General features: G+C 49.6%; 1 protein-coding gene across 2 annotated transcripts in view; it reads right to left on the reverse strand.

The window, feature by feature from the left end:
• Nucleotides 1-61: 61 nt before the first annotated feature.
• The window catches only part of LOC136965475 (ras and Rab interactor 2-like), a 25,635-nt gene continuing 13,881 nt past the window's right edge, over nt 62-11,815 (reverse strand). The window contains exons 7-13 of one of the 2 annotated variants that reach the window (XM_067259639.1): nt 11,299-11,390; nt 7,648-9,003; nt 4,528-4,610; nt 3,810-4,035; nt 3,446-3,577; nt 2,171-2,334; nt 62-1,194 (exon numbers count right to left, since the gene is read on the reverse strand). In XM_067259639.1, the coding sequence (XP_067115740.1) occupies nt 877-1,194; nt 2,171-2,334; nt 3,446-3,577; nt 3,810-4,035; nt 4,528-4,610; nt 7,648-9,003; nt 11,299-11,390 (2,371 nt within the window). In that variant the 3' untranslated portion in view covers nt 62-876. Of the gene's footprint in view, nt 1,195-2,106; nt 2,335-3,445; nt 3,578-3,809; nt 4,036-4,527; nt 4,611-7,647; nt 9,004-11,298; nt 11,391-11,815 lie in introns of both variants that reach the window. The other variant, XM_067259640.1, reaches the window with a different exon arrangement.

Consider the following 11,815-nt stretch of genomic DNA (forward strand, 5'->3'; position numbering starts at 1 on the left):
TTGATTTACTGTGGTGTTGAAATGCAACCAAATACGCGATCAAATAAAACATACTATTGCGTGGTGTTCCATCCATATTTATATATTTTTTACACTATATTTTCTACAGTTGACCAGCAATTGCAGCAAAAAACAATATAACAGCATTTACGTATACAGTATACAGATAGTTTTTCTATAGTGATATACAAGTTTATAAAGGGGAAAGTGATTTACACCAAAGGCACTTCCTCCTATATCCTACTTCTTTTTTTGTTTTACAGTTCAAATCATCATTTGCTTATTGTTTTTTTATGGGATGTTCAATTTCCTCTTCTTCAAAGTCCACATATCCATACATCTTATCAGCAGTTGTGAACAAGTCAACAGTGCGATCAGAATGCTCCGATTTATCTCGAGCCACAGTTCAAATGTTCGAGCGTCCTCTTGCTGCCAAAGTACCGTGGAGGTGAACAAGCAGGATATGATGTCACGACTTCCAGGTACTTCCACTTCCAGAGTGAAAGGCACAATATCCTTGTTAGACGTTCTGAACTGAGCAAAACACTTGACATTCGCATCTAAAAAAAGAGCTAAAAGCAACACTTCCTTACAAACTTCCTCTTTAAGGCTTTTTTTTTTTACACTGCACTTGCCAATGTGTAGTATCACAGCTCACCACAAAACCATCAACAAATGAGCCACTGGGCTTCAGTCAGTTTCATTCCTCTCCAGCTGTCATACAGTCTCAAAAATCTAAAAGTCTGGACAAAAAACATGACTCAATTAAAGTGTTAGGAAATGACAAAACAGCAGACCTACGACTACAAATGTCTGCAGTCCCTCATAAACATCTAAAGAATACAGTACGGTACAATGATTCCCCACCACTCGGTTCTATAAGCAGTTTCCGTTGTTCTGGCTCGCAGGGATACAGAGATTTAGGTTGGGGACCCTCCGGTAGACAAAGTGAAACGTCTGCACGTGGGGGCGGCTATGGACCTCTGCTTTGATTCGCTGAGGGTGAGTGTCTGGCGCCAGCTGCTGGCTCGTTTCCTCGGTGACCAGAAACAGGGCGTGGTTTTCGGGGTCGGGGACTTTGAACTTGTAGGCGCAAAGAGAGCAGACTTCTTCTGTGGTGGAGTAAGGGTGAACCTGCAGGGTCTTGGCGGTGCAGCCCGAATCTACTTCCTGCAAGGCGACGCGTAGGTAGTTCTGTGGGAGAGGACGTTCCCGGCAGAGTGGCAGTCAGTGAACGTGATACTCGCTCGTAAACAGGAACAAAATCACACGTAAAAGCACAACATCCACATTTCTATGCACCAATTAGTGGACATAAATAACACAAGGCCAAGCAACTGATTGATAAATCCCCATGCGTGATTAGGCAAGTAGGGAGATGAAGAAGAAACTCCCCCACAGACACATCGAGGAGCGTAGGCTGGAGGGTCAAGGAGACAGACGAAGAAGAGAGATGCGTATATGAAGAACAGAGCGGGTTTATTGGTGGAAATGAACTGGTCTTCTTCTCTCTCCCTCCAGGGGGCAGTACTGACCGATCAACATGACAACGGCCAATTTTGGAATGGAAGAATGACATGAGATAATCTAAATAATCAAGTCTGGCAAATGTATGGCCTTCTCACTGGTTTGGTTCTATAGAGCAGTTTTTGTTAAAAAAATTTATAATAAATTAACTGCCTGTTCACACATGAACGTAACAACTAAATGGGGGGGTTTTCATACAGGCAGGAAACCCATAGAAAACAAGGATTTTTACCTAAATACATAGAAACACGACGAAATACACAGACAGTTAACTGAATCTATACACAATCAGAGGCACAAAACACATGCATAGCCATGAAGACAGACAAGCACGGACAGGGATTTGCAGAAGGTAAACATGCAGGGCGACAGAACACCAAGCAGGGACGACCTCAAGACACTTACACAGCACAGCACCCAGAAGGCACCCAGAGTATTTCTCTTATACATCTCATGACATTCCAATCGAAGTGCTTTCCATATTCTACATGCAGGGGGTAGGGCAGCCGGAGGGGGAGGGAGGTGCGTGGGTGTGATTCAAGGAGTGGGGGGCGGGGCAGAGATCGGATGACTCACTACCTGAGGACGGGGGGGTCAGGTTGTGGGGGGAGGGTCAACTGTGGGTCAGGTCAGGTGGCGATACCTGGAAGTCGTCTACAGAGGGCGCTGTGCGCTGGGCCGTGCGGCGGCGGTGCCACTGGTGCAGCGTGTCCCTGGCCTCAGAGCTGAGCACGCGGGCCGCCTGTTCCTCCTGGAAGTTCTTTATGAGCGCCATGGCTCCGTACGCACTGGTCAGGTAGTAGCCACCTGGAGACCGGGGAAGAGAGAGTCAGGTGGCTGAGCGGTGAGGGAGTCGGACTAGTAATCCGAAGGTTGCCAGTTCGATTCCCAGTCATGCCAACTGACGTTGTGTCCTTGGGCAAGGCACTTCACCCTACTTGCCTCGGGGGAATGTCCCTGTACTTACTGTAAGTCGCTCTGGATAAGAGCGTCTGCTAAATGACTAAATGTAAATGTAAGAGGGGGGGGGGGTAGGTGGAGTGGAGGGTTAGGTGTGGGGAAAAGTTCCGGAAAATTAACGATAGTGCGGGGATTGACAAGCATTTCAACGACCTACCTAGGGACATAGACCTTCATAGATTCACATACTGTACGAGCACTCGCGACACACACGAGGCACTCACACGCACGTATGCTGGAAAAAATGCCACGGAGAGACCCCACCCTAAACAGCAGAACCCAGCCCTGAGAAACACATTCCAGCATAGTCCAACAACCTTCATGGATTACACAACAGTCTGGCTTCCCTGCCTGACCCCATCTGGCTTTCTCCCTAGATGGCTTCATTCAACTATTCAAGGTTGTGCGAGTTCACGTGGAGATTGCTTGTTTTTTTCTTCTTCTTTGACAAAGAAGACAATGGTGTGCTTTGCTTGTGAGTGAGCATGCTTCTTGGAGTGGGATAGTAAGGCTTTGTGTAGGAGTGAAGACACAGGGGCTATTGGATGAAACGGCTCGGTCGTTCTATCGGGCCAGGTTAAATGTTGATGAAGGATGCCGTGATAACATGGACTGTGCCTGTACTGTATGAAAGGGAATATTCATCCATTTATCTCTGGCCTTTACACAGGAAGTGGCAGACATGCAGGGTTCACTCCTCATACTGTGGAGCTCGTGTTTCTTCTGCGTGTATGTGTACAGTATGTGTGTGTATGTGGTCCTTGTGTGTCTGTCAATTGTGTGCGCGTGTAAGTGTGTGTGTGCATACATGTGTGTTTGTATACATGTGTGTGTGTGTGCATACATGTGTGTGTGTGTGTGTGTATACATGTGTGTGTGCATACATGTGTGTGTATACATGTGTGTGTGTGTGTGCATACATGTGTGTGTGTATACGTGTGTGTGTGTGTGTGCCTACCCTCTCCGTGCAGGAGAGAAGGATCCAGAAGCTCCATCATGTAGAGTATCTCGGTGTCCAGCTGGGGCATGTCACACTGAGCCAGCACATAGGTCAGCATGGGCAGGAAGTGATCCGCCCCGTACATCCTACCTGGGAGACCAACACACACACACCCCCACACCCACACACACAAAATGAGTTGAAGGTAAGGTTTGGGCATTTCTCAGATCAGAGAGAAGCGAGATTGCAACACAAACAGACAAACAACACACACCAACACAAAATGAGTTGAAGGTAAGGTTTGGGCGTTTCTCAGATCAGAGAGAAGCGAGATTGCAACACACACAGACAAACAACACACACACACAAACCGTTCCTATACCTGAGTTGTCCTGCATGATGGTGTAGATGAGCTTGCAGACCCTCAGCAGCAGCAGCACCTTCTTCTCGGGGGAGTACATCTTCCGCAGGTTCAGGAACTTGTGGCGGATCTTCTCCACGGCCACCGGGTCGGGGGGGACGGCCCCCTCCACGCCCAGGTCCTCGGGCTGTCGAGCCTTGGCCAGGGCCAGGTTCTCTCTGAGCTGCTGCCAGGCTCCACTGCTCACCTGGGGGAGGGGAGGGGAGAGGAGAGGGGAGGCGAAGGAGGGTACAGAGGAGACGAGTGAATAAGTGAGGAGGGGAGAGGAGAGGGGAAGGAGGGTACAGAGGAGAGGAGTGAATAAGTGAGGGGGGAGAGGAGAGGGGAAGGAGGGTACAGAGGAGAGGAGTGAATAAGTGAGGGGGGAGAGGAGAGGGGAAGGAGGGTACAGAGGAGAGGAGTGAATAAGTGAGGTAAAGTGAGGAGAGGAGAGGGGAAGAGAAAAGAAGAGAGAAGACAAGAAGAGTAGAGGAGAGTAGAGCAGAGCAGAGGAGAGCAGAGCAGAGCAGAGGAGAGGAGAGCAGAGCAGAGGAGACAGAGGAGAGGAGAGCAGAGGAGAGCAGAGGAGAGCAGAGCAGAGGAGAGCAGAGGAGAGCAGAGGAGAGCAGAGCAGAGGAGAGCAGAGCAGAGGGGACACAAGGAGAGGTGAAGATAGGAGCTGGGGGGGGGGAGAGCTCACCTGGAAGTCATGGAGGGCCACCTCCACCACCGTCTTCAGAGGCTTCAACACGCACTTGTGCATGGCCTTCTCTAGGACCTGGTCTGGAGAAGGAGACACACACCGTTACTAGCACACACCTTTCAAATATTCCACATATTGGCAGCGACCAAATACTTTTTTACACAGTTCTAAAGACATAAATTCCTCTCTTGGTAATAATCTAACCAATGAAACGATCGAAGTAACCACTTTAGTTCCACTGTAAATGTTTAACGATGAAAGACTTTGCTTGGCCTAGCAACAGTTTAGCCATACACATTCCTCATAACCCGAACATAAAGACACAATGCTACACCCCAACTGTAACAACCATAGTTTCAACACTATCCTATGACTATAAATAATCTGAACGTGTGTTCAGCTCAAAGGCACTGCAGTTGCAAAAGGAACTGTGAGTTCACATTCTTTACGTGTGTGTTCATGGAACCAACCTACTCCTCCTCTGACATCAAACTGTCACACATGAGTGTTCTCCAGGCTAGCTCTGGGTCAGCTGAGGTACAGCTCTGGGGGCTGGGGGTGGGGGGCTGGGGGTGGGGGGCTGGGTGGTTCTTCCCCGCTACACATTGGTAAATAAATAGGATTGGACTCCCGCGCTGGGCGACTGTTTATGTACACTTGAGTGCTGCGGAAGCTACTCTTTGTTATCTGGACCTGAGGGAAGTACAGGGGTTAGAAATCACACGCACACGCACGCACACACACCAACCCCCGCACGCACGCACACACACACACACACACACACACACACGCACACACGCACACACGCACACACGCACACACGCACACACACACACACACACGCAATACGGAAACACACCCAGACATACAGACAGAGACATACTACACACACACTTCCTCACTGCAAATTTCCTGTCTCCTCACAGTCTCCTTTGTAGAATGAGCTATGTTTGTTATTGTGCCTTTCAGCCATTGTAAAGCAGTTAGGTTGGCTCATGATGAGTATAAGGGATGCTAGTGACAGCTTTTACTGAAGACCATAACACCAAGGCAAGAAGAGAATAATGTCTTATACACGCACACAATATAGGTCTCACAATACCCCCCCACGCACGCACACACAGAGTGAGAACTCAGCCAACATATTATTGCCATGTTTTGCACACCTGCAAGGATGGATCTTCCTTCACCATGACATCCTTCCTCCACCAGTCAAGCAGTGGAACACACTCCAACCCAGAACTCAGTCCTGCTTCCCTTCAGGAGAATGATCACACGCTCTCTGTCTCTCTCTGTCTCTCTCTGTCTCTCTCTGTCTCGCTCTGTCTCGCTCTGTCTCGCTCTGTCTCGCTCTGTCTCGCTCTGTCTCGCTCTGTCTCGCTCTGTCTCTCTCTGTCTCTCTGTCTCTCTCTCTCTCTCTCTCTCTCTCTCTCTCTCTCTCTCTCTCTCTCTCTCTCTCTCTCTCTCTCTCTCTCTCTCTCCATATTCTTTGTCTCTCTCTCCTATCCCTTGAATTACAGTACCAGTCCTGACAGCTTGTAATTAAAAAATTTAAACCATAAAATAAATATAGATTAACCGCCCTTATCTTGATTACATCTCTGGTTACACAATACAGTACAATAAAACAGATTAGAACTGCAGTGGGACTACTATATCACCTCCAGGATGATGTTCTTTCACTATAATGTTCCTGTTTCTAGGCCTAAATTCCAGTGGATTTCAAGACATATAAATAATGCGTGTTGGAGTGTAGGCTCACTTCTCTATTCTTTGTCAGCATATGCTGTGGGTCGACGCTTGACGTCAACTCGCAGTCTGCTCGCCTTCACACACACGCAACTACTGCGCTGTAGGCACAATGGGTGAACCCACAGACACAACACATTCGAGCCTGTGGTTTCAAATGAAAGCATGTTTGGTGTTTAAAGACGGGTCTTTGTGTGTTTAATCCAATAGCTGTGGACTTTGAGAGGGATGGATAGTGTGAATATGGTGTCTCCTTAGTAGGAATATGAACGTTAGTGATCTCTGTTGCCGATACTTTATATTTGCACAGCTTGTTTGTCTGTTTGGCATACTGTAAAGTGTAGTTGTAATTATGTTGACTACTTAATGTGGCCTGTGCTTTGTTTGCAAAGCAAAAAAAAACAACTGTCTGCTCCTATTTATCACATACGCACAAACGCGCATGCGCACACACGTACAGCACACACAGATTTGCAAACACACACAGAGACACAGAACAAGGCCCTGCTATTGTTGTTTACAAAGAACAAGGGGGATAGAAACGTGTGCAAAGTTGGAGATGAATATTCACGTGAACACGCTCGTCTGAGACCATCTACATGAGACGTCCTTTTGACTGGCTTGGTGTGTCAACAAACATTGCACCGACGTGAACTCATACCCTCACTTGAGCCAATTTGACAAGCTGCAAACCACAAACATAACAGGCCAGTGTTGAATTGGATTCTTCTACATTTCAAATGAGTATATTTGGTATTTTCTACATTAAATCGAACCGTTTTGTCCCTGGTCCTGATTTTCTCGGCAGTACTGCCGTTGTACATGAGGCAGCAATATGCCAGTGCCACCAGACTGTGAACCCATGCCATGCCAGTTTAGAATAGCTTCCTGAAACCTGACGCTAGTCTCTATACCTACTCAGCTGCTAACAGAGACTCATTGGCTAACTCATTTAGATGGGATTTAAAAGTGTTTCAGCCGAGTCCTGTATCTGCTGTCTAAGAGCATGCATTAGATCATTGAGGGGAAACATTTCACATATCTGGGGTAATTCCCCAACTACAAGTACTGTAAGTGGGCGAAGTAGTCACTCTGTACACTGATATCTGGATTACTTCTCTATTATAGTCCTGCATTTGACAGATGTGGAAACTAGAAGAGGCTAATTAATGACGACATGAGACGCCCACCACCTATGCATGGGCTGACAGACAGATTTATGTACAAACACGTCGCTGTCCTGAAAAAACGTGTGCATGCAAGCACACGCATTTGTACGTACGCACACACGGCAAAAAAGGACTGTACAAACACAATGTGAGAACCAAACACACACTGAACCAAACACACACACACACACACACTCACCAATCTGGTCCTCGGGTATGAGGGACTCGATGGGGGGGTCCAGTTCGGAGCTCTGCCTCAGGTAGGCCTTCATCTGGGTGAGGAACTGTCTGAGGGTCTGCAGCAGGTCCAGACCCGACGTGTGGCAGCCCCGGTTCTCCAGGACGAAGCTGATGTAATCCTGGACCAAGCAGCCGAAGTACGAGCTCTTATCCCTGGACAGCTCGGCTATCCGCTTCACCGCGCGCCTCTCCGGCGTCATCAGCGAGCTGAACACGCCGCTCACCTTCCGGAAGTGTCCCTTGAGCGCCCGGGGGAGGATGAAGGAGCCGCCGCTGAGCCCCGCCCCTACGCCTCTCCTCCTGGCCTTGAAGGGCGGGCGCATGTCCCTCCCCAGGTCGTTGTCCTCCAGACCCACCCCGTAGTCCTCCTCCTCCTCCTCCTCGTCCTCCTCCTCGTCCTCGCTGCTGTCTTCCCGCCGGGGGGCGCGGGGCCGGCGGTGGGCGGGGCTAGGGGGCAGGCCCAGGGAGAAACGGGGCGACCGGCTGAAGTCGAGGGAGTCGGAGGAGGAGGTGGACATGCTCTCGTCGCTGAGGCCCTGGCGTCCCGGCCGGGGCTTGTCCGGGGGGCTCCCGGCGCCTTCCCCCGGCCCCGTGGGGGTGGGGTGGGGCGAGGGAGGCGGAGCCTGGCACGGAGGCAGCTTGGCGCGGGACAGCGCCTCGGCGATTGTGTCGTCGTCGAGGGCGATGTGGCAGCGGTGGGCGTCGATGTCGGGCTTCTTGGGCCGAGGCGGAGGGGCGTTCTGGGGGACCGGGATGGGCGCGCTCGTTTTGTTCGCCGGCACGCCGCTGTGCTTGGTGCCCATCGGGCCCTTCTGGCGGGGGGGCGGGCGCTGCTGGCGAGGGAGGGGCTGTCTGGCGAGGGGGACGGCGACAGCGGTCCCGGGCATGCTCCCGGCCCTATGGACGGGGGGGGGAGGGGGCCGGCGGAGGAACAGGCGCGGGGGCGGAGGGCGCGGGGGAGGAGTGCGGGACTTCGCCTTCACTCGCGCGGTCGGGGCGTCCCCGGCTCGCCCGCCGCCGGGCAGTGAGGGCGACGGGGGAGGCGGGCCCGGGCGGCGGTGCGTCTGGAGGAAGAGGGGGTTGACGAAGCACAGTGCCCCGCCGGGCTGACTCCTCTCCCGGCGGGAGGGCGAGGAGGGGGGAAGAGGGCGGGAGCGGAGGGTAGGGGGGGCGCTGTCGTGATGGGGGCCGCTCGGTCTGGGCGCCTCCCACCCGTCTCTCTGGCCTCTCTGGGGGCTGAGAGTCCGGCTCAGAGGGCGGGGGGGGGAGGGGGAGGACGAGCGGCGCTGGCTGCCCAGGGCAGAGTCCCAGAAACCTGTGACAGACACACACACACACACACACACACACACAGCACACACACACACACAACAGAGAGGACGTAGAGAATTATTAACTTGTATACATTCAAAAACATATCCCATAACCCTCTAATCTTGAGCAGGAAACACGTATTTACAAAAAAATAAACCCCAAAATAAACCCAATGCACAAACAGCCTACATATAAAAACAGCCTACATATAAATACAGGTACTAAGTCCTACAATAGGTACGACACAGCTCACTATAAAAGGAATCAATTCATGTATTTTACTTACGTGATTCTTAATCTCTCTCTCTCTCTCTTTCTGTATTTCGTTTTTTCTCTTTCGGGATTTCTGTCTGTATCTCTCTGTCCGGCTCTTTCTATCCCTCTGTCCGGCTCTTTCTATCCCTCTGTCCGGCTCTTTCTATCTCTCTGTCCGGCTCTTTCTATCCCTCTGTCCGGCTCTGCTTGAATCTTGAAAGTGGCAGAGATCTGGCGTGTTCACTGATTTTCCTAGAGCTCTGATTCACAGTGAAGCCGACACAGACACACACCCAGATCCTGCGAGGAAAGGAGGGAGGGAGGGGTGGACTCACAGCACTGGACATACCACCAGACAGCTCCTCCCCCTTTTCCCTTAGCTCCTCCTCCTGTGTGCTGGCCGGAGTTCCTCTTTTCTCTCTCTCTGTCTCTCTCTCTTTGTCTCTCTACCAATATGATCTTTGTCTGAGTTTCTTTGAGTTGACAACATTTGTTTCATTTCTGATAGTCGCTTCACTTTCACTTGTACTGAATCATCACTCCTGTTTGAGGCACTTCACGTTTTAATCTCATCAGTCCAGTAAGTGAGCAACCTCTCGGGAACAAAGAAACTACCGGTTTCATACCGTGTTGACTGTACACAGGATACCGAAACAGGATCATCTCAATAAAATACATTCAAGGTGATTCTAAAACACGGGTACCGGATTTGATTGCCAGCACAATCTAATATGACACACACATCGTGGAGGATAGAGGCATCTAGTAGGGCTGTGGTTCAAATGTCTTTGAATAGCCTGTTGCCTGAAAAAGCCTGAGGTATTCACACTGTCCCTGGAGTGAGACACCAGCTGACTGGAGCTAAGCTGAGATAGCCAGCCTCTTCCTGATGTCTACCCCACCTACAGTTCACTCATCCTGGACTGGATTCAGCAGACACTCCCTGAAGGAAAAGCCTGGATCTCCAGTTAGTTGTTAAATTACTGCTGTGGTTTCTTGCTCGTCTCCGGACTCAGTTATTCAAAGTTACAGATACAGTTGGACCTTCACTCTTCAGAGTGAACAAACTCCACCCAACTAAGAAAACTGCTGATTTTACGAATCCAGGGGAGTGTGTTCAAAACAGAGCATGACCTAAGATTTTGAACCATTATTTCTGTTTAATTTATATGTTCTGCGTCCAAACACATGATTAACCAAGTTGCACGGACTTAGCTGTGCCACAGTCAACTGCCCTTGGGGCCTACCTCAGTTAATATCTCGTCACGAGAAAAAGGAAATAGTGACCCTTGAAGGACAAATAATCAGTGGTAGCAGAAGAAATTCTAACTAAACTACCCATATCAAAACAAATGTGCTTTCAAACACTACTTTCTAATATTCCATAATAGAGGCAGACAATTTACAAAATAAGCAGCTGTTTCAAAATAGCAACGGGGTGGAAAAGGGTGTTTCCCAGCATGAGTGTATTTCTGCCTGGCCTAAGTTAAGCTGCAAGAGCAGACTCACAATACAAATATGTTCCCTCCCTCTCACACCAAGCTCTACAGCGCAAGCACTATCCCGCTCAAGGTGGCACATGCCCACATGGTGAGGAAGCGCACGGGCATTGACACACATGCACACACACACACACACACAGCTGTGCATGCGTTAAAGGGGCAGGGATAAACCCGTGCCTTGTGTTCTGTTTGTGTGTGTGTGTGAGTGTGTGTATGTGCACTCTTGCAATAATAATAATAATATGTTTCATTTTTATAGCACCTTTCCCGATCCTTGTGTCTTCATGTTTACAAGTGTGTGTGTGTGTCTGTTTAGCTAGGTGTTAGCAGAGACAGGCCTCTTCCATTCAACTAATCTATCATTCCATAGGAAGCTGACTCATCGATGTTTCAGTTAGCGAAGGAGGAAGAGAGAACAAAAATAACACAAAAATGACTAGGCCTCACTCTGAAACCAGACCCTGTCAGTATGAGGGGCTGCAGGTACAACACTAAACAGATGTTACTCAATGTAATCACAACACAAAAAGGTAGAGTACCTGCACCTAACTGGGCCACCTCCTCCAGGTCCTTCTGGGTTTTGGCAAACGCAATGGCTTCTGGGAGTTGTAGTGTGAAGGGGAGGACATCTCTGCGGGAGGGGAAAGAGGAGAGGAGGAGGGTTTGATATGGACATGGAGGTGGCTGAGATGATAGCGTCTGAGTGTCCTTATTTGACCACTCCAGCTGGTGTCCAAGGTGATGCTGATGTTTGGTCAAGGGCGTTGGCTGTCGTGACAAAAACTGGACCACAAAAACCGCAGAGAGAAGTGAAAGCTGTTGTTATTGTAAAAACCTACATGACTTCACCTCACAAGTCTATTTTTAGAAAAGAAGTTCCTTCGCAGACCCTAAAATTCAATAACATTAAACAGGTTGAAGTGTTTGCTTGACAGTTATGCAGAGAGCAATGAAGTATGGTGTCATGCTGTCTGATCTGATCCTTGGGGACACTAGGACTAACTTTGCTCATTGTTTTTTTTCCAGTTTCTATTTCCTCAGGAGAAGCTAGATTCT

The sequence above is a fragment of the Osmerus mordax genome, chromosome 21, assembly GCF_038355195.1.
Source record: "Osmerus mordax isolate fOsmMor3 chromosome 21, fOsmMor3.pri, whole genome shotgun sequence".
Taxonomy (NCBI): Eukaryota; Metazoa; Chordata; class Actinopteri; order Osmeriformes; family Osmeridae; genus Osmerus; species Osmerus mordax.